Raw genomic sequence first — 24,621 nt, forward strand, 5'->3', positions numbered from 1 at the left:
TCCAGTAGGTCCAACAGAAAGGTTCCATAGTAACAGTCTCCAAATATCTATGTTGTATACTTACTATACTTTGACATAATCAAGAACACGAACATCAACAATAGCACGTTAAGTACATATAACGGCACTTCATTAACACATCCTAAGTGAAATTATAATAGACCATATACAACAAATATTTAACATATAATAAATTTAAAACACAATTCATCCTATTTAATTATAACACACAATGGTAAATAAATGACAACTAGAATTGTAACATAAACATATATTATGATAATTAACATAAGTAAAAACTTAATTTGTAATAGGAAATAAAATTATTGCACATTACACTCTCAATTGATATGACAATCAATTACTTTAATAAAATATGCAGAATTTACAATTGTATATATTCTAATGTTTTTACTTAACACAAACTGCATTGAAGAAATTATATAAGGTTACTATACACATATTGAAGAGATAATTTATTCTGTCATATTACATTTACATCATGTACAATTGTCAATTATATTATAAATATTTTATGATTTTTAAATTATAATCTCGAGTCTCTCTTGTATTAGTATTTAAATACAATATGTACAAAGTGGGGCAGAAACAATTCGACAATTTAAATTTTGCGCCATGCCACCATGTTGGTAGGTAGCATGCAGAAACACATGTCATTCGGTAGAGTGGTTACTAGTCTTCAGTAACAATGGAACGTTGGTCAGAAGAGCACAGGATGTTGCTGTGGAATCATTTTTTTTAAATAACAATTCCACGACAATTACACAATGTGTCTTTAGACGACATTTTGAAATCAGAAGGAATGACAAGGTTCCTACATGCCAAACAATACTGAATTGCATCAGACAGTTTAGAACTACTGCTTCTGTTCGCAACAAACGGCCTCCTGGTCGTTCTTGAACAAAGAGAATACCAGAAAATATGCAACAAGTGGCAGCCGCATTTCAGCACAGTCCTCAGCATTCTACTCGTCGCCATTCAGTCACCCTACACTTAATGCCTAGAACTGTTCAATGCATTTTGCACAAGAATTTGAACTCCAGCCTAGATTTTAATCAATGAATTGAATTTTGCAGGAACCTCTTGGCAATGATCGCAACAACACCACAGGTCAGATGAGATGCACTTCCATTTAAATGGATGTCAACAAACAGAACTTCAGATACTAGGCACCAGACAACCCACGCCTGTTGCTTCAAAAACCACTACACAGTGCAAACGTGATGGTATGGTGTGGTGTTAGTGTTTTTGGAGTTATTGGACACTACATTTTCGAAGAACCTAATGGGCAGACAGTTAAGGTAACATTGAATCGATATGTCGTGCTTTTCCGAGAATTTCTCTATGTCAACTTCGTCGGCGACATGTTGATATGGGAATGATATGGTTCCAGCAAGATGGGACTACTGCCAATACAGCAAGAGAATCCATAGTCGTTCAAGAAATGTTTCCACAACACGTCATGTCTCATTTCAGGGATGTTGCCTGGCCTCCACTCTCACTCGATTTATCAACATGAGACTTTTTTCTGTGGGGCTACTTGAAGGAGAAGGTCTATGCTCATCGACCTCACACAATTCAAGAATTGAAGGATTACATCCAAGAAAAAATCCGAAAAATTCCAGAGAATGTACTGCATAAAGTCATGGACAGCATTAGACAACGTGCAGAGATTTTCCTGGCGTCAAATGAAGCTCACTTGAGTGACATAATATTCAAAAAGTGACTTTGTACAATTAGGCTTTCCAATATAGTTTATCACACTGTAGTTAGTGATAATTTAATTTGCTATTAAAATATTCTTTTTCAAGTTACTTATCGTCTAATTGTTTCTGCTCTATCTTTTATTATAACCAATGTAACTATTGCTTCAGTAGTTTTTATCTTATTGTCAATTTCTTGCATGTAATATTTTATTGTCAATCATTATTGTAAACAAAAATTGACATACATAAACATTTCGATATTGTAATTTATAGCCTAATGATGCCAATAGGCGAAAACATTTGCATAAGATATTTAGAATAAAAACAAATTATTATGTTATAATATTTGTTATTGTAATAATTAGATGTCATTAATTAATTAAAATGTTACTTAGACTTATCAGAAGACAACCATTATAATGAATGTTGTATTTCAATTTCATTTCCAAGAAACTCTTTCTGAACATAACACTCACCACAGTGAAACTGACTTCATTCCATCATATTCCATTAAGCAGTACATGTGAAACACAAACAAAACAAATTGAAGAAATGCGTGATAAGATGAAACTCTGTAATTTGAACAATTCAATAGTGTGCAATGGCTTCTTTCACATTGCAGCTTACATGGAAATGAAAAAACGAACACATTGGCCAAAAAGGTATCAAAATAACAAAACCTGTGAACGATTTATCATTTGGATCAGTGAAATTGCTCATAAAGAAGTAACTTAAGGAACACAAATAATAGATTTCTATAGAATCGAAAGGAAAATGTTTGGAATTAGCAGTCAAAACACAGGACTTAATACCAGAACTCCCTCATAAAACACTGTAGTAAAATTAGGACTGTCTCAACATCTTCATAGGAATGGAATTAGAGCATCGTCAAACTGCCTCTGTGCCACCAGGATGCTGTGACAGATGGACCTCACCCACTCAACCCCCTTAAGTGTCTAACTTTGGACACTATGGAAAGTATCGTGACAAAATATTGGAAAGCAAGAAGGAAAATAGCTTGAAAATTAATTTCACTGCATTTGAAATCAACCAACATGTGCAGAACACATCACAAATGCTAACCACACCTACAGAGACATCAACACAGATATGAAAATACTGCACATCCAACCAAAAAGCCAGAAACTCAACACACTAGAACAATATGAAATATACAGATACACGAAAACACAACCCAACGATATTCTCAACACACAACTCAATTTCAAAACACATACTCTTAGACTCTACACTACGAGCACACCCTCACAGGAAACAACAAGAGGTGCCAAGACCAACAATGACCAGTTCTGAAGATGACCCATAAATAGGTAGAAACATGTAAACAAGGTACGTTAAAATTTAACACAAGAAAGTCTTATCATACATATTCCGAAGTGATACAGTGTTAAAAGTTGTGTAATCAAGATGTATAATGAAACTAAGTTCATTAGTACTTATTTTTTCGTAATACTCATCTCACTCCAAAACTGGTATATTTATACTACCCAGGTAATTTAAAAAATGTATTTGCAGTTCTGTATTTGTAGGAACTTCACCCTTTAAAACAAAATCGATGGGTCAATGAACTCGTAATCATATTTATATGCTTAAAGTACTCTTTCTCCCTTGTGGAGCTCACAAATGATAAGATTTCTAAAATAAAACAAACGAAGTGAACTACACTTAACCATCGAAGCAGAAAGCACAGAACTAATATTGCACACCACCAAACATTAAGTCCTATCAAACGTGTTACACCAAATAATACTAAAAACACTTCAAGGAAGATATCAAGAACAAAACTAACTAAAGAGTATATGCAGATGGACCCTATTTAAGAAACATAAAAGAAGCAGCAGCAGGAGTATTCTGTGGACTCTTTGCACAATACATCACAATGCAAACAACTTTGTCAGAGAACTTAATGCACTAGAGCTAGGCCTGAAAAATATCCTACTCCAAAACAATGTAATACAGGTAATCAATAATTATAACTCAATCACACTAAAAAATGATACAGGAGGTAAGAACACGCATAAAATTCCTGAAAGCAAGAAAGATAAAAATAACACTACAATGTATTTCTGTTCATGTATGTTTGAAAGGAAATGAAGTCGGTACAGCAGATGTACTGGCAAAAAGAAAGCAACTGACTGAAAGTATAAACTAGGATCAAAGAACACCAACACTGCACCAAGGAAGTAAAAGAACTCACACTGGACTATATTGAGATGCAAGAGGAACACAGTAATGCAAATCAACAACCTCAATCACTATTAGACAATAAAACAACAACATACTAAAGAGTTCTCCAAAATTCACTTTTAATGTTCGACTCACAAATTGAATAGATTTTTTTGTAAAACAAGACATGTCTCTGGTTTTGATCGAAATTGAGTTATTGGCACTAGCTTGTTCCTTGAGCGTCAATCTACATATTTGTGTAGTAAATACACATGTCAGTGCCAAACCTAATGCTATAGTAATATCAGGGAACATTCAATGTTTGGAGAAACTGCACATGTCACTGACATATGTAATGTAGTTTGTCTTTGAAATATGAAATGCATGTGAACTGCACCTAGCGGTAAAACATTCTACTGCAGATTGTCAACTGTTTGATGTGATGTTAACGAAGTATACAGCTTAACCAGCACTCCTCTCAGAGAGGACATTCCTATTTGCCTAATTATAGACTTTTTGCTATGATCAAAAGTCATAAGCCGATGTGACAAAGTGTATGTTCCAAACAATATACAGAAATGATGACATCTTCGAGCAAAGGAAAATGTGTTGTTAAAATAGTTGAATCTTCCCATATAATAGAATAAGTCTTGGTGGCCTCCATTATTCAAGAAAACTTATCAGTTGAATCTAGTAGCCCGGGAGTACCAAGAGATCAAAAGCAGAATTTTAGATTTCTACTTTCACTCCACGTATTCTGCTCATGTACCCAGAGACTAGAAACTGTGTAGATGGCATAGTCAAACATATATTTAAGCTAGGAGTCAAATATCTAAATGAAATAAGCCTTCCAAAACAGTTAGTTTATCCAGAAGGAAAGATATCAATAAACCAACATTAGATAAATTACATTACATCCCAGAGGAGTATAATCATTTTTATGATGATATTGTTACTAAAGATGATGTAGAGGTGAAAATGACGTATAAGATGAGACTAAACATAATACAATAAGCATTTAAAATTGTTGTGCTGTAGTAATAATTTTTTTTTCAAAACTGCATGAGTCAGCAGCACATGAAAGCTATTAATTTTCCAAGACAGCTCATTAAGAAATATTTTTATTGTAGAATGTACATTTCCTACATATGTACAACATTTACACATACAATTTGTATTTCATTTCAAGTAACTTTTTAAGAAGTTTTTCCTGTTTAACTCAAAACCAGTTGTTGCTGTTGTGTTGTTTTACAAAAAAATCGATTCAATTACCTTACTACAGTCTATAGATCTAATAGTTTGTGTGTGTCAAAATAAAAAAACAAATGATCTTGTAAAACTCTTGAACACTAATTCAACCTATAAAAACAAATTTTCAATAAATCATTCAATCAGTGTAATTACTGTACACATTATTTCTGTTAGTACATCTCTCTTCAGTAAAAGAGTCGTTCTTTGAGGAAATGATGACCAACTCTGCATCTTAGGAGAGAAAAATGGAACTTAACTTTTGCTGATGTTCTTGGGACAACCTATACTGATGGTGGATTTAAATTTTGAAGTTTGTTGTTTTACATAAAATGTCTGTTTTTGTAACTTTAATAAAATTGGTGATTCAAGATATAGGTCTATTACTTTAAATTACATGCTGTGATATTAACACACTGTTGACTGGTCCCGTATCAGTACGTGTTTTCCTTCCCAGTTGTTGCTGATGGGAAATGTGTGCATACAATTTTTTACCTTTTACCTTCACTTTCTGACATCTGTTGGCTGGCTATGGAAATGTATGCTCTCATGGTTACTTGTATGCTCTAGTAAGAGGATGTGACTTCGTATATCTTTGGTTTTCTTGCAGTCTTTTTCCTTTCCTTGTGTGTTTTGACAGATTGTTTACATGTGTCAAAGAACCTAGAGTTTTCCAAGAGGTTGCTACCCAGTAAGCCAGTTATTTTGAATGATGACGGAATTGTTTAAGAATTATAAGCTGATAAATTGGCGAATGTCCGAGTGATATTGAAAATCATATTGTAACCTTTAATTCAAACAATAATGTAACTATATTTGTCACAACAATAACCACTTTCTATGATTTAATTTAAACACTCCCGTCAACAACAGGATTTCCACTCCACACAGCAACACAATATTCGTTATTGCACTCCACAGACGACAATGACAATTCACTTGGATTACTGAAAACAACAATGTACTGCTAATCTCAACTAATGTTCACAAAACACTATTTACAAAACAAAACTGTCAGTTCTCAGTTCGTTTGCCTTGGCTAGTTATTCTAGCTCATTCACTCAAGTTCACAGTATCTCGAACCGAAGACTTTCAGAGACAGTCCACTGAACTTCGAACTCAGGTCCCCCAACTGCAGTCCACCACACACCGAACAACAGACTCCAGATACGCCACACTCGTCTGGACGCTCGCACAGTTGCAGACACACACTCAAGTTGAACTCCGGTCTCGATGCTGGCTTCACAGCTACACAAGACTGACTGGCTTGCTGACCAAAAACTAACAACTGGCTCGCTCCTTCCTCACATCTCCTATTTATCACTAAATCATAGTTTCCAGAAAGTACGACCCTGGAAGTTTCTGCTTCTAGAGACTTGTTCTCGCTGCTTCGTCTCTTCACGATTCTGTTCGGGAGGTTTCGTCTCCCCCCGGACAGTCCCTTGGTAGGCCGCTAGTCGGTCCAGATGCACCACCATCATCTTCCCTCGGGGTTGTCGCTGGATGCGGTACACCACGTTGTTGATCTGAGTCACCACGCGACATGGTCCATCCCAGGCACGCTGCAGCTTCGGTGATTTTCCTTTGGTCCTGGTAGGTCATTTTTAAACCTTTAAAATGTGTTGTAGAGTGTATGCTCGAACCCACACAGCAATGCTAAGACTACAAGAAGATATCTACCTACCAACTACACCTGAACTCAGACCTGCATTCATTAGGTCTGTGTTACCTGAAAAACAGGTCAGAGAGGTGATAAATACCATGGACAGACAAAAGATGCACGAAATGATGTTCGGCAGAGGAACCGACAGATTGACAAGGATGATGGAGCAAGTCGCGATTAGATCATGCGAACTGATCAGCCAGGCTGAAAATGCCATTGATAACCTGAGTGATCTATCAGCAGCAGCCATACATGACGTATTGAAGAAAGAATACGAACCGAATGCACGGATAGCCGCCCAACAGGCTGCACTGGATAGTTTCTCAGATGCTAAGAAGACAATGTGCAAAAACTCCCAATCCAGTCATCAGGAAGCTGCCGACAACTGCTCCCACAAGGAAGCGTCTACCTTGTTTACATGGAGTTGCGAACTCGAGGACGACTGGGACAAAGGTGTTGATGCAGCCATAGAGGTCGCTAGTGAGCTGGAGCAGGAGTTTAGCAGTATTCTATTTTTATTCAACAATTAGCATTAATTTCTGACGTGGGATTTTGCCCCGTACGACCACATTTTAGTAGATGGTTACAACGAACAAGAATATTGAGTATGTTAGTGTTAAACGTCGCAGAGATAATACAACAGAGACACCCTATAGATCTTACATATTGCATTTTCATTTATTAATTAATGGTAAAAGGATCGAGGTTTGTGAAATCATGTTTATTAATAAACTCTGCATTGGAGAATGTAGTGTAAGGAACTGGGTGAGAAAAGGCTACGAGAAACGCCCATTATCTGAAGTTTTCCTCGTGGTTCTCATAACCAGACAGGGCGCAACAGTGCAAAACAGTTTCTACAAAACTTAACGTAACTGAAGTCATATTAATGTAGATCCACATCACAGAAACTATATCTTGAGGCGAACTGGCAGTCAAAAATTGTTCTCTTTGAAGAGTTGAAGAAATACTGTGCCCTAAATGAGTTACAAAAAGCATCAATGAATTGTTTAATGGCATTTGAGGAAGAAAATCTTAGCCTTTTCTCTCCAAAAAAAGAACGATGCGATCTCTGTTGTGCTTACAAGGCTGGAAACATTACACAGGAAGAATATTCACAACATATTCTTCAAAAAGATCAGGCACACAAGGAGAAAGAGACTGACAAGAATGGATCTACAAAAGTATGTACTATGGATCTTCAAGCTGTTTTGCTGTCTCCTTTCCTGAAGGCGTCGGCCTTGTATTACAAGACAAAGTTGAAAGTTACAACTTTACCATGTTTGATCTGCACTCAAACGATGGATACTGTTTTCTGTGGAACCGAGTCAGGCGGAGGTCTCAACACAGACGAATTTGCAAGCATTGTAGTAGATTTCATAGACACGAAAATAGATCAACTGAGAAAGAGATTATTTTGTATAGTGATAGTTGTACTTATCAAAATTGAAACTACGTTTTAGCGAATCCTCTTGTGACACTTGCTATGCGCAAAAACCATTACAATGGCCCAAATGTTTCTTGAAAAGGGCGACTCCATGCACACTACAATAGAAAGAAAACTTAAGAATAGGCAGATTTTCACCCCTGCTGGTTATGTTGCCACTGTTCGAAAGAATCCCAAACCCTATGAGACAGTGTATCTTGATTAAACATTCTTCAAAGCTTCTCATTGCTCTATTCTTCCTGGGAATAAAGCTGGCGATCCCACTGTGACTCACCTCAGATATCGTCGATATAATCCTAGTGGAGTAATTGACTACAAACATCTTTATGAGGATGACTGGCAACCACTTCCAAAAAGAATGAACAACCAGAACAAACCAGATACCTCAGTGCCAAGACTATACAATGAACTAATTAAAGTTAACACAGAGAAATTTGTACATTTACAACAACTTAAGTGTATAATACCACGTGATTTCCATCCATTTTACAATAATTTGCCACATGTTTGTTCAGATAAATCATGTGGGCATCTTAAAGATTGAAATGGAAGAAGTTACCTTGGTTTTGGTTTATAATATAATTGATTGAAGTAGAAGAGTTTAACAATTCAAAATAATTATTAGATGCTTTAATTTCCAGTTCTTTTTTCGTTTCATACTTCACATATTTTTTGTCTAAATGGATGTTAGAATTCTTTTTTCATTTCTTACCTATATTATTATATGATTTTCAATAAATATAGTGTGTAATAAACATGAGAACTGTGCTTAGAAGTATTAGTAGTGTAATAATTATTCCACCAATTTTCCTTTCAAAACCTCGTAAGTCCATTTTTGATTAGGAAGTGAAGAAACAAAAACACGTAACTCCATTTACGGCTCAAAATGAAAAAGCAATATAAAATCAGATACCTCATCATCAAGAGGACTGATTTTATTGCAACATAGCAGAGTTTCGTTAAGGAAGCCTAAAAACCTGGTTATCTAGTTTCTTGCTTCTCCTGTAAAATTTTGATTTTTGGAGTTACGAGGTTTTGTTAGCCATGCGACGATATGCAGAAACTGTGGAATTCCCCTGCAGAAAGGAGACTGCAACACAGCCTACCATACCCTGAAAAACTACTAGAGCTTTAGGAATGTGCTCCGTAAGTTTCATCACTAGGGACCGGATTTCTATGTAATTACATATTATATTCCTTTCAACCTAACCATATATAAATAACAAATCTTTGCGAATCTTGTAATTACCAGTAATATATTAAAATTTGATACTACATATTTTTACATATTTACCCCACATTATATATTATGGCTTGGTATTACATAAATCTACATATTTCAGGGTTTTATTCATTTTTACTTCTCTAAAAGGAAAAAAAAAAACTTCTGCTTGGGAAGTTTACAATTTCAAAAACATAGATTTAAAAAGCATTTTTACCTACTCAAGAAAGGATATATTTCGGGACGAAACATAACATCCTTAGTTTCAGAAAGTAATAGAGGCACTCACCCCATACTGCCCACTGTAAATATGAGTGAACAAAAGGCAACCTTTCTCATATAACTACCTTGTATTGTAAACATCACTCAAAGTAATGTTGCCTTAATGTGGTGGAGTGGGACGAGGATGACATGATTTGTCTCGAACTATAATTGTTCTGCACAAGTCTTAACAAGCCATTCCCATGCAATTTGCAACCTTACCCACCCTCTTCCTAATCCTTCCAGGGAAAACCCGTGTCAAGTCTGACATGAGCTGCAATAAAGTAGCCAACTTTTGAAAAGAAGCTGGAGTAAAGGAACAAACTGGAAAGATGTTCAAAGATTAAAATAAACAGCTTTTCAGGTTATTGCTTGACCTCTTTACTTTAAATTTAGTAGACCTATATGGAAATGGGATTTTCCGAGCAATTAGAAAGTTCTCAGCTGGAATAATCCTACTCTTCTGAATGAGACAGGAATGTCACTTTTCAAACAACAGTTTGTAAGTGCCTATAGTCTCAGGTTTTAGTAGGTACTTGTTTCTTACAGGGAGCAGCTAAAATGCATGTGTCCCACATCTCCTCTTATTTTCTCCTAATCCAGTAAAGCGAAACAGTGCTTGCAGTACTGTTGTGTCATTCATTTCACTCAGTTTTCTAGTTTTAATACTTACTGTATAAAGAGCAAGTGAGTTTATCTACTGCTTTTACCTAACTAAAATGGCTCCTGTATCTTCAACCCTAACGACAAAAATAAAATCATGGATTGCGATGCACGAAGCTTTCAGTACCGATGGAAAAATAATAATGTGTCAAGTGTGCGGTAAAAAAAGTCGGGTGCTCTATGAAATCACAACTGGAGAGTTTTACCTATCCTATACCTGCCAGATGTTGATATTAAATATTTTCATGATTTTACATATTTTGGTATATATTCAGCTTATTTTTCTTACATAAATATGTAGGGGAGACTAGGGAGATTTGATCCCCTGGGAGACTTGTTCCCTCGTTTGAATCTCCCTTCAAAAATTTGTTATTCTGGTTACTTTTTAGGAAAACAGGTTGGCTATACTGCTAGCTTGTGTTTTGTTTCTGCCAGTTTGAACAGGTGCCATGTACTGAAGATTAGCACATGTTTTATGATTTCCAGACATTTTGACAAGTTTATTTGGTAAGCAACATTTGCATATTAATTTTAATTGTATATTTGTTAAGTTTTCTCATAGCAATTATTGAAATCACTAGTCTATTGGCTTTCTTATAACATTCCTTGCAATTTTTAGAATATGTTCTATGTTGGCCAAAAAGAGAGGTTTTATTAATCATGTCTGAGTGGGAGACTTGATCCCACAACTATCAGGGAGACATGTTCCTGGGATCAAGTGTCCCCAGCATAATGATATATACCTAGATAAGCCTAGTATATATTAAAATAAGTATTTTGTGTTGTTTCAGAAATGCCACACAAATACAAAAGAAAAGAGGGTGCTAAACCTAGAGAACCAATAGACAGTGATGCAATGAAGAATGCTGTTGCTGCTGTGAAAGCTGGGGGGACCTATAAAGAGACAGCTAAAGCTTTTAAGGTCCCATTAATGACACTTAAGAGATTGTGCAGGAAGTTAGGTGAAGATAATACAAATAAAAGTTGCACACCAGACTACAAAAAATCACAAGTTTTTACAAAGAAAGAAGAAGAAGAACTGACAGAATATTTATTGATGGCCTCACGTCTTTATTATGGTTTGACCAACAATAATACAAAAACACTTGCTTATCAATATGCAAAAATGAATAGAAAGAGCTATCCTAAAAATTGGGATAGAAATGAGGCTGCAGGTTCTGACTGGCTAAGAGGATTTATGGAAAGAAATCCTGTATTGTCACTGAGAACACCAGAAGCAACTAGCCTAAGCAGGAGTACTAGCTTCAACAAGCACACTGTTGGAGTGTTTTTTGATAAGTTGAGGGAGGTACTGGCACGAGAACAGTTTCCTCCAAGTTCCATTTGGAATGTAGATGAAAGTGGCCTCACTACTGTTCATAAACCTGGGAAGATAATTGCAGAAAAGGGTGTGAAACAGGTTGGTAAAGTGACATCTGGTGAAAGAGGATCTCTGGTAACGATTTGTGTTGCAGTAAATGCCAGTGGAAATCACATACCCCCTTTCCTTATCTTTCCAAGAGTGAATTGGCAAGACAGAATGCTCCATGGAGCTCCACCTGAAACAAGTGGGTGTACTCACCCAAGTGGCTGGATGACAGCAGCAAGTTTTCTCCTTTTTTTAAAACATTTTGTGAAGTATACAAAATGTTCCGTAGAAGACAAGCAGCTCCTGATTATGGACAATCACGACAGCCACATTAGTGTTGATGGAGTGAACTATGCTAAAAATAATGGTATAGTCCTTCTAACCATACCCCCCCATACATCACACAAGCTGCAGCCATTAGATAGAGGTCGCTCTTTGGTCCCCTGAAAAAGTATTATAATACTGCTACTGCCGATTGGATGTTAATGAACCCTGGTAAAACCATAACAATCTATGAAGTTGCAGGGCTCTTAGGGATTGCATTTCCTCAAGCCGTAACTCCAAAGAATATAATGAGTGGTTTTATCTCAAGTGGTATTTGGCCATTAAATTCTAATATTTTTACTGATGATGAGTTTTTGACGTCTTATGTCACAGATAGACCAAACCCTGTTAAAGAACCACTTCCTCTTGTGGAAAATTCAGTAGCCTCATCTTCTGAAATATCTGGGCAAACAACTCCAACTAAATTGCCTAAAGCAAAGGAACACTTTACGCCAGAAGAAATTCGACCATTTCCCAAGGCTCCACCAAGAATAGCACAGTCTGCCAGGGGAAGGAAACGTGGTAGCAGTCGCATATTTACGGACACACCTGAGAAAAATAAAATTGAGAACGTCATAGCAAAAACAAAAAAACGTAGGCCCATGAAAAAATATAGAAATGCCACCTGTGTAAAAAAGATTGCACTAGATGTTACTGACAGTTCTTCAGAAGAACTTGAGAAAATAAGTCTTCATGACAGCAGTGATGACAATGACTTCTATGAATCATCAAGCAGCCCAGAAGACAATGAACCTAGTGAAAAGCTTAAAGTGAATGACTTTGTGATTGTCAGATTCTCCACAAAAAAGACAGTAAAACATTTTGTGGGAAAAGTTGAAAAAATAATATGGCCCGACTCTGAGGTAGAAGTAAATTTTTTAAAGAAAAAGGAAGGTTCTTATCAATTTTACTTCCCAGAGCAAATAGACAAAAGTGTTGTAAATGTAGAAGATTGTGTTACCAAGTTGCCACAGCCATCTATTTTACCGGGAACATTGAGAACGGCAGGACTAAAAACCTTTAAATTTGATTTGTCTTCTTTCTTTTTGTAGGTGCTTGATCTATGCTAAGATTGTATTTAATTTTTGTCTTAAAAATGTTCTAATGTAAAATCAAGAGTGGGAACAAGTCTCCCTAGTTGAGGGATCAACTCTCCCTAGTATGAGGGACACTTGATCCCTTTTGTTTCTTCATTTATATATACATTTTCTTTTAACAATTGAATTCTAAGAAGTCTAAATTCCATTTTATTTGTTATAACAATGTTTCATTTAGTAATAAAAGTCGACAGTTATTAAAAAAATGAATGATTAATCAATCAAGGGCTAATTATTCAAAAAGGGGATCAAGTATCCCTGGTCTCCCCTACATATTTCACACCCTGATATTACATAAAAATCCGGTCCCTATTCATCATATTCCAATACAGGTTAGTGAAGTAAAATTAATTTATTTCAAAGCATGTGCGTAAGGGGTGATTTTGTCAAGAACTAGCCAGGAAACAGGGTAGTCAGCTGGAGATATAGTACCTGTCAACAATGTGTTATGATGAGTCTTGATTTACTATTCAGTGCTTCTCTTATATGGAGGTTCATCATATACAGTAATCTCACACAAAAAGTTAATCACCTATCAGCTGGGTTTTAACTCATGATACTTGTACTCAAAGAACAAACTTCGATGCCACAATGTTCTCTTTTCATAGTCTGCAAACTCAGTATTCAACATGGTACGAGATTTTTTAGTATTTGCATTATATCACAGACATAGAGATCAAAGACCTGCACAAAGGCTCAGTCCATAGGTTGCTTTCACACTGCATCACACTTGACTTTAGTCTCGCACGAAACAATCTCGTGACATCATTGCACTGACCAGAGGAGCTGCTTGCATAGCAGTTTTGTGCGGTGTGCTGGTATCAAGGCAATGAGCTCAAGTCTCCTCTTCTATCAGTTACTTATTGAATTTGCACAAGCTTGTGCTTGTATGTACAGTTCGATCAACAATCAGCTACTGTTTCAAACATTTTTGTTTTAGTTTTTGATTTCTGTTTTTCGAGATGAGTCCAAATAATGGTGCATCACAAAGAAAATACAGCCTCTGTGATTAATGTTTTCTAGGCTGGTCTACTGGTACACTGGTAGAATGGTAGACCACGGCATCTCAGCCCGGAAAACCTTCATCACAGGCACCAGTGATGGAAGTACACGTTCTAAAATACAGTCTCTCTAGAGAAAAAGTAGTGAAGGATAAAATCACTGCTAGAGAGTTTAAAACAACAAGAGTCAGATGGAAATTAAAAAAGTACCATTGGGACAGTTTTTAAATATGTGTTCAACAACAGTGGAAAATAATTTAATTTTGTATCTTGTCCAGTATACAGGGACCTGTACGCTCATGCAACACATGAAGCAGAATAACAACCAATGTGCGCAAGTGGAAAAGCAGTAGAATGCAACCAACTAGTGGGTTGATGTCAGTGCAGTGCTGAGCAGTGCGGTGGGCTACAGTGGGCTTCGAAGCCCAGTGCAACAGGCTAGGAAGCGGCCACATCGGGCAGTGTTGGTCTTGGGTGGGCTGGGCTGTTGACACATGCGAAATAGCTGTGCTGAGCTGTGGGCTACCATGCATTACTCTGATACAGACATCTATGACATGGTGCAAATATCCAAAAACCTATGACCCAGTGTAAATACCCAAAAACCTCTTATTAAAACTATGACTTTCGAGAATCTTTTTGTCTTTTGGCCATTCTTCACACCAACAAGGTACAGAAAGTATGTGCGAGTTTTGAGCTTGGTTACACTTTAAGTGGTAAGTTTTAAATAGGCTGCCATGCTACTTATAACAGTTGGCAGACATAGCAAAACACTGCTTAATAGCTTCTTGACAATCATTGTATTCTTTCCAAGGTCGATGAATGCACTTATCAAGAAGTTTAAGATGAGACAGTAATTCACTTACATTACATTCACTTCCTAGTATCACTTTGTCCAAATTTTGTTGAAATTTTTCACGAGACACTTCAATTGCGTTGATAAGATTTGTTATGTTGTGGAGCTGATTGCAGGTAGCACAACTGGTAATCAGATGGCCAACAGAGTCAACAACTGGCTCAGACAAAACACATCCACACCTGCACATCACGAAAATAAATAATTAGCCACATCACAAATATGTGAATATAGAGACAATTGTCGACCTGGTTGGCGAGTTGGTATAGCACTGGCCTTCTATGCTCAAGGTTGCGGGTTCGATCCTGGGCCAGGTCGATGGCATTTAAGTGTGCTTAAATGCGACAGGCTCATGTCAGTAGATTTACTGGCATGTAAAAGAACTCCTACAGGACAAAATTCCGGCACATCCAGCGATGCTGATATAACCTCTACAGTTGCGAGCATCGTTAAATAAAACATAACATTAACATCGAGACAATCCAGAATGTTATCTTGAATCTTAGGATATTACAAAACTAGGCCTAACTATATTTCTTCCATTGCTATATCACAGAAGTTGGTGTTTGTTGTTTGTCAACGTTACAAGTTAATGAGTCATATTTTAATCACAGTTATCATTTATCACATAAAAAACTAAGTATAAATAAAGACTCTGAATACAAAGTAATTCCATTTCATAACAACATGGGAATTCATAAAAAAAAAAAATCTTTTGCTCATGTCCAGAACTTTGGAGTAGTGGTCAGCATGCCTAACTGCGAAATTAGCGGCCCCAGGATACAATCCTAGTTGGGACAACTGACTAGTTGAGGTTTCTTTCAGGGTTTTCCCTCAAACCATTAAGAGCAAATGCTGGGTAACTCTTGATACTGTTGAGTTTATAGTAAAGCCCATCTAACTAAACAGAATTGAAGGCCCACTGCATGTCTAATTTACAAAAAATAAATGATATCCTTGTAACTACAACTCTCAATAGTTTATGCAATAGACTCTTGCTAATTCGGCCATTAATTGCACAAAAGATACAATAGTATCAATAGTACATACCTATTAATTTGAGAAAAATTCGTATATACATGTTGACTACTAACTAGTAGTCTTGATTATTCAATCATGAAGCTCAAACCTGTGGAGCAGCGGTTAGCAGGTCTAGTCGTGAAACCAGATAGCCCGGGTTCGATTCCCGGTCGGGGCAAGTTACCCGATTGAGGTTTTTTCCGGGGTTTTCCCTCAACCCAATATGAGCAAATACTGGGTAACTTTCGGTGTTGGACCCCGGAGTCATTTCACCGGCATTATCACCTTCATATCATTCAGACGCTGAATAACCTAAGCTGTTGATAAAGCGTCGCAAAATAACCTACCAACTCAATCATGAATATAAGTATATATATCAATAGTACAATTGAGCCTGATCGATTACAACACTATATTTTGGTCAGAGAGTACAGCTGCAGCAATATTATTCTAATTATTTTCTGCTCTTTGGTTTGTTCTTCTGTGGTTACAAGGCAACCATCATCTTAAAATGACAATTGATATGAACAGCTGTTAGAGAGGCGGCCATTTTTTTCTCTATATACAACACTTAAACAAGGAGTTTCGTGTGTATGACTGCAAAGTAATTCCCATGTATAGTTACAGGCTGTTTCTACATCTACTGCTTATGCATGGTTTATTAGTAAGTTTTCTGTCCCAACTCTGCGTAAGTTTCATAAAACTACAGTATACATGGTTTATTAGTAAGACCATAAATGTATAATTTTCTTTTGGATAACAGATATAATGGCATACATACATGTTGCACAGATATTGGGGATTTGTGCAAGGCAGATCTTCATAAAGTGGCCAGTCCTCCTCACATACAACACAGTTACAATCAAAGAAGTACTGTGATCTTAACTGAGATTTTCGTTCCAATTTGCCATGAAGTGCATAGTGGTATCCATAGTTATCCAGCACCTGTAAACAAATCATCCCAAGTCTATGTCATCAGCATAAAATGACAGTAACACATGTAGTCATACTCTGCTGTAAACCTCCTGCATAAGGTGTAACCCAATAGCAGAGCACTGCAATGTGGCCAAATCATTGCGTTCTGAGGGAAAGAGGAAGGACGATAGGGAGAGAAAGGGAGAAGAGAAAGGGGAAGGAATGTGAAGGCAGGAAGGAGAAAAAGAAGACGAGGACAAGGGAGAGTGGGATGGTGAGGGGGAAGAGAGAGGGGGGGGGGGGAGAGAGGCATGATGGTCAGTTTCCCAATCACATTCTCTGAGAATATCTCTAATGACGTACTGAGGACTACAACTTGTCCCTTATTGACTGGGATTGTCCCAGAATGGAATACTTCATCCAGAGTTCGAGGCATTGACGGCAATGTCCCAGAATTTTCTGTAGAAATCTCCCATAACCAACAAAACAGGGAAAATTCCAGAAAATGATTATAATATTCTGCACACAAGAATGTTTAAACCACTCTTATGCAGGAAAATGACGCCAGAAACATGATAGATCCTTGAATGTAAGGTTGAAGCTAGTTTAAACAGTTAAACGATTTTTAGCCACACTATGAAACACATTTACTTAATACAATAATGTGTTACTTTAGTTCATGTGCTTAGGAAAAAATTAGTCTTCTTTCCTTTCTTCATCTGTTCTACCTCTCCTTTTCAATTTAGACTTAGAATCCAATCCGTTATAGGAGAGTTGTCTCTTCAGAACAACACTGGAGATGAACTCACAATTTGGGCCTCCCTGTCATGTAGTCAGTAAGACATAGGACCACAGCTGACACAACACAAGATAGCACATGACAAGGGACAAACATCAAGTCCATTTTCCATGCTAGAAATCAAATCACAGACCATTTGGATGGGAAGCACGTACACTGTCCACAGAGCCAAGACCTTCTTGTGGTTTCAATAGGACTGAAGGGAGGGTAAAGACCAATGAGTAAGCACAAGAACAACTGCTCCCCCATTTTGGAATGTGATACGCAAGCATAAGCTCGCACACTGGACAACTGATACAATGATATAGTGATACCACAGTCTAGTATATACAGTCACGTAGCTTGAGTTGTGAGGGTGCTAGGAACAATAGACTGTGCCGGTAACTAGTGGTTAGCATCTATCTATGGATGCATACTTACTACGTATTGAACTTCGTGACTGTATATAGCCTACTAGACTGTGGTGATACGGTGTTTTGACTATTTTGACAATAACAATATTAATTAACTAGGACTAATTATTGTTGAAGAGCAATGAAAAACAATAAGATTCTTTCTATTGCAAGCTGACTTCTCTCGCACTGTCATACATGGCAAAAAAAAAGAGGAAGAGCTTGAGCTATGTTTTTTTTTTCCTATCTACCCCTCTCTCTCTTTTTCTTTCTTTCTTTTAGAAATTCATGCTTGGTAAGCCACGGAATTTTAGAATGCAGTATTTATGCCTGGGCACTTATTATTGACTTTAATAATGCGGGGTGTGACAATATTGCAATTTGTGCATATCACGGGAAAAGAAACTTCAAAATATTGTTTACACAAAACACAACTAATATAAGGGTTAAACGAGCGTTGAGCGGATTCCGCCGATTTTGGAATAGACACCGACGCACTTAGGTTAGTTAGTTTAGGCTTTTATTATCCCGTCAAGATGAAGGTGAAAGCGATTGAGTGTGATTTTTTGTTTTCTATGTTGGCAGTTCACGTACGTTGGTGTCTATTCCAAAATCGGCGGAATCCGCTCAACGCTCGTTTCACTCAAGTCAATTTGCATTCTGAATATTATACTCACCAAGTTCATGGCAATCACAAAACAAAGCATCTTTGTCATCCTTCGAAAATTTGTATTTACACCATTGTTTTGCAACTGTTCACATCTAATCGCAATTTGGCTGGCACACACTTTCCATTCCCTCCCTCCACTATTCTTTGTCTTCTTTCTAATGTTCTCTTTTCATGTTTCAGAACATCTTTTCCTCTTCTTCGGTGTTTTTATCACAGACTTTGTATTTTCATCCATTATAACTTCAAAGTGCTTCATATACTCAGCCATCTTGATTTAGCATTATTATATGAAACATTCTTTCCTATTGGCCAGTTGGCAAAGGAACTAACCAATAAGATTAAAGCTTCCATTAATTGGCGGGATGTCAACCTGAGCAGAGTTGCCAGATGTGGCTACTTTTGCCATTCTGGCGCCTTTTATGTACCTTGTGGAGATGAAATTTTCCACCTGGCTACTTTTCTGGCGTCTTTAATGTTTGAATTATAAAAATAATTTAATTAAAATATTTTTTTCACAAGACTGACTGTGATCCCTTGTAGATAATATTCTTCAGAACATAAATATTCGTCAGTTATTGTATTCCTCTTAATTTTCAAATGATGGTAGACTAACGTTCTCAAGGTTGCATAGAGAACTTCCCCAGGCAATGATACGGGGATCTGTGATTTACAGCGATGCTTTAATAACATAATTAAGTGGAATTAATGCTTATAAAATAAACTAAAAGTTTAATTGATAATAATATCCACTTATTTAATTCATTAATGTATGTAATGTATATTTATAAGCATTATCAGTTGGTAGAGCAGCTGGCTACGGACTGGAAGGTCCGGGGTTCGATCCCAGGTGGTGACAGGATTTTTTCTCGTTGCCAAACTTTCAGAACGGCCCCGAGGTTCACTCAGCCTCCTATAAAACTGAGTACCGGGTCTTTCCCGGGGGTAAAAGGCGGCCAGAGCGTGGTGCCGACCACACCACCTCATTCTAGTGCCGAGGTCATGGAAAGCATGGGGCTCTACCTCCATGCCCCCCAAATGCCTTCATGGCATGTTATGGGGATACCTTTACCTTTTTTTTTTTATAATTTTACTTGGTTATTTAACGACGCTGTATCAACTACGAGGAATTGATGATAGCGAGATGATATTTGGCGAGATGAAGCCGAGGATTCGCCATAGATTACCTGACATTTGCATTATAGTTGGGGAAAACCTCGGAAAAACCCAACCAGGTAATCAGCCCAAGTAGGAATCGAACCCGTGCCCGAACGCAACTCCGGATCGGCAGGCAAACGCCTTAGCCGCCTAAGCTACGCCAGTGGCTTGAATAGTTGTACTTACAGTATATTGCTTTTAGCTTTCTAAAGCAATAAGACAATGACCTGTCAACCACAGCTTAAAAGTTTACCGCACCAAATGATATAGACATTTTGTGCTACACAGACTTCACAAGGCAGTTAGTTTCCTTACCACACGATAATTTTTAATCGGTTCAACTAACTGATTAAAACACATTTCATTGGTTAATCAGATTTTAAAATTATCATTTCACTGATTGGATTGATCGATTAAAACGACAACTCTAATTCTTATTAAATGATTATTATTTCCAGATGATAGTAATTGGTCACTTATAAGCTGCACAGTTACTTCCTTCCACCACCTTCCTTTTTGTTTCCAAACATAACATATGATTTATCTATCCACAGTTATAATAATTTTGACCACCTTTGTGGTGTAGGGGTCAGCATGCTGGTCTCTTACGCAGAGGGTCCAGGTTCGATTCCCGGTTGGGTTGAATTTCCTGGTTGAGATTTTTCCTCAATCATAAGGAAAATGCCAGGAAATTCGGGCCACAACATCCCTGAATACCACCAGCCTCATTCATCACCGAAATCATATTCATAACAAATCAGTAATACATATACAGTCACCATCTAGTTCACAACAATAGAATCAGTCTCAGCAATAGTACACAGGCCTTCAGATTTCAACAAAAGATTAACTTGCGATATGACCAAAGATGTTAAAGTGAGTATAAATCGCAGGTGGTTGTGTAAAGGGGTTTAAGTATGAATTGGCTAAAGCAGGATAAGTAAAGATTTGAACCCTCCATGATTACTTCTGTCTTGTGTTAAAGTGGTTAAATCATGCTTCCATCCATGATGCAGTTACAGTGCTCTGTATTTTGTGACAAAGGGGTCTTGTTCAGTACCTAGGGAGAGAAGTTTACATACCTTACAATTTGACTTAACTCCTTTTACACGAGCACCGCAAAAAAACAGTGAGAAAAAAAAATAATAATAATAATAATTTTAAGATCCTGGAGCCCCCAATATTAGCACGTCACACTTGTGAAGTTAAAATATAATTATATTTTATAAGAACACAGAAGAATGCTGAAATTACATTCTTATTCAATCAATCAAATGTTCCCATCATTCCAGTATGAAACATAAGAGCTCTCAGAAAACTTCTCCATCTGACAATAACATTCTTATTAGTTAATGAAAATATTTATAAAAGTTCAGACACTAAAATAAACATCTCATATTTGTGTACAATTTCGTCCATGTCTAAGCATGTTCACCACATTTTCACGACCCGGCAATATTCCTTATATATTGCTGTACTTTATATAAAACACAACTCTATAGGGTTACAAAGGATGGATGCCCATTCATGGATCTTTACAGGAGAGCTAGAAAACCATTCTTACAGCAATATCTCTTTACTTTCAGACATAAATTTAATGGTATATGTGTCTCTATTAGTTAAACATGTAACAGAATACAATAGCTAAAATTAATTGACCTCTATTGGTCCAAGAGACAATCATAATTTTGTTTTTGCCATTTTATAAATTTAGTAACACACTTCCATCTTTTGTGCATTCACCTACAGAACTTACGCTCTCTGAATAAACAAAACCATCTATTGTTCACTATTTAAAATCACTTTCTAAAACAATAAGCAACTATATTGCTAAAACAAATAGAAAAATCGTTTTTCATTACATAAAATGCTTCATTCCAACATCAATTATTGCACAAACTCAGATCACTTGCTACATTTCCTTTTGATATTAGACATCTTTCTGTGCAACAAAATTGTTCAAGAACTGAGTAAAATAAAAACTATATTAAATATTATTATTATTATTATTATTGTTGTTGTTTTTGTTGTTGTTGTTTAGTCAACTGTTCGAAGATAGGTTTGGACCTCACAAGTGATGCCAATAAGGCACCACTTATGAGGCAACTAGGCCAGGAGATAATGGGTTAGGGCGGCCAGTACCATAATATTAAAACTGAGTAATGTTCTTCCTATATTAGAGTATGCAGCTCCCCCAAGCAATTCCTTCAGAATAAAATTCTGACACAGAAGTCAAGAAATTAATATTATATACATACCACATCCCTTACAATGGAGAGGATATTTAAACAAATACTTGAGTAAGAAAAGAAAAGCACTCACCTGTTCGCCTTTAGCAATTGGACGGATTGCTCTCAGAATGGCCGTGTCTCCATAGCTGTGACGAACAACATTGGGATCACATGAATGATTTATGAGGCTCAACACTGCATATGCCGCAGCACCAATCTCTGTGCTCTCCCACATAGTAGGGCCTTCAGTTTTAACCAATTCTGAGACTTCATGCGCATTACAGGGCAAATTTTGCAGGTGTCTTAACAGTAAACCTCCAACAATACGCAATGAACTGTTAGAGTCATCTACTTCTGTAGTTTTGATTTTTGAAAACAAATTTGTCATGGTTGTCACACAGTTGAGGATGCAAGCTGCTGTTATTGATCTTCTGAGCAAATCAGTAACTCCTCGTCTCTCGGTATTACCTACTAACCAATAGATTGAGTTATAATCCAAAGAACTGTAAGTACCATCACTGCTGAAACCCTTAGTTCGTTCGACTTTACATCCTTCTTCTAATGACTTTATTAAACTGTGAACACCTTGACTGTTGCATACTGTTATGACGATTCTCAAAGCCAAAAAACCCATTTTACCAATATCAAGCTTCTGCAAAACAGGTAATAATAGGCAGTCTATAGAGTGGTTACTTTTCCAAGACAAAGCTCGACATTCTTCACTGCAATACATAACCTGCAATAAAATAAAATACATTTCATGTATTTTTTACCTATTATATAATATTACTTTCAAAGTTGGGGAGTAACGCTTTACAAGTAATGCCATTACTAGTAACAGTTACCTCTTCAAAGTAATGCCCAGTAATGGCATTATTATTATTTAAATGAAGTAACTATAATTGTAATGAAGTTACTTTTATCAGTAATGAAGTTACGAAGATACATGTTACTACTGTATTTTTCCTGCTTGTAATATATTCTATTGTAAGAATCTCAGACAACGTAATCACTAGGAAACAATTTTTTTTTTTTTTGGATAAAAGGCTGTAACTGCCTCCTCCCCATTGGTCCGCGCCAATGTCACATCACTAGTCACGTGATGGGTGGGGGTAGCCCGCCTACCCACGTCTATATAACCGTAGGTTTCATGCATTAGAATTCAGAGTGCCTCTCATCTTCAAACTAACCACTTCTCTTCTCCTCGGAGCACTCCACTCTCTCACCTTCTCTTCCCACATTCACTCCGGCTTGCTCAACCCTAGTCCTTACTTCAAACCCCTTGTAGTGGTCGGAGTCGCGGGCCATGTTTAGCAAGCTCGATAAGTGCATCCCATCTCTTCATCGGTCGGAGACGCGGGCCATGTTTGCGAGCTCGATAGGTGAAGGTACCTAGTTCACATCTCCCTCTTGCTCACCATAGTCGCCCCCTTTTCTTTCGAGCAAGTTTAGTTTCACCTCTTTGCAGACACTCCCGTTACCCCTAGCTTCTTATATCTTCCATCCTAGCTCCGTCACATCTTCAACTAGTCTCAGTCAGAATCATAGGAACATACATTTCAATATTAGAGATATTTCAACGACACTCCCGTTTCCCCTGCCCGTGGTCCAGTGGAGAAATTAATTACTGAAATAAATATCTGTATCTGTAACCAGAGCGTTGCCTTTCAACATCGCAATATCATCCCCACACCCACACTTCGGCCTATCTTGTCTTGTCACTCCCGTTTCCCCTCTCAACACCTGCAACTATAGCATCCAGCAGAGGGACATCAGCGGAGACCGGCGCATGACAATTGCCTAACATTGTTCCATCATTACCCCCCCCCCCCATAAGTTTCGGCCCATCTTGTCTCCGTCACTCCCGTTTCCCCTGCGACTAAGGAATTCTGCAGAGGGACGTCCAACGGATACCGGGGCATGAGATTGGTTACTTTTAAAAATTAATTTACCCATTTCTGATTAATTTTTATGAAGAAATTAACTTGGTTTCTGAGGAAAAATCAGGATGGGTAGTTATTTCCACAAACCAAGTTAGAAGAGCCAGTGACTTTTATGTGAAGTGCTCATATTCATAAACTGAATAACCAATCACTGTTTGAGGAAAATACATAAACTTACATAGGCCTATAACCCTTGAATTAAAAGTGACACTACCAACACATTATGATTTTCAGATCAATGAGACAATCCCACATTAAATTTGACCAAAACAAAAAGCAAAGATATCTATTTTAATTTACTTATTGATAATATATGATGGGACATTCAATAATTTACTGTAGATCTAATTAAAACTACTAATTAAGAATAGCCAAATACAGAGAGTCTTAGGTGACATAATGCATGTCATCAACTTGCAGTAAGATCCCCACAT

General features: G+C 37.0%; 1 protein-coding gene across 1 annotated transcript in view; it reads right to left on the minus strand.

Annotated features, from left to right (window-relative positions):
* Positions 1 to 457: 457 nt before the first annotated feature.
* Positions 458 to 24,621, minus strand: part of LOC138716519 (SET and MYND domain-containing protein 4-like) — a 31,368-nt gene continuing 7,204 nt past the window's right edge. Inside the window, exons 4-6 of the mRNA XM_069849667.1 lie at positions 22,336 to 22,980; positions 16,864 to 17,027; positions 458 to 15,244 (exon numbers count right to left, since the gene is read on the minus strand). Of these exons, the coding sequence (XP_069705768.1) occupies positions 14,947 to 15,244; positions 16,864 to 17,027; positions 22,336 to 22,980 (1,107 nt within the window). The 3' untranslated portion in view covers positions 458 to 14,946. The remainder of the gene's footprint in view (positions 15,245 to 16,863; positions 17,028 to 22,335; positions 22,981 to 24,621) is intronic.

The sequence above is a fragment of the Periplaneta americana genome, chromosome 16 (assembly GCF_040183065.1).
Source record: "Periplaneta americana isolate PAMFEO1 chromosome 16, P.americana_PAMFEO1_priV1, whole genome shotgun sequence".
Taxonomy (NCBI): domain Eukaryota; kingdom Metazoa; phylum Arthropoda; class Insecta; order Blattodea; family Blattidae; genus Periplaneta; species Periplaneta americana.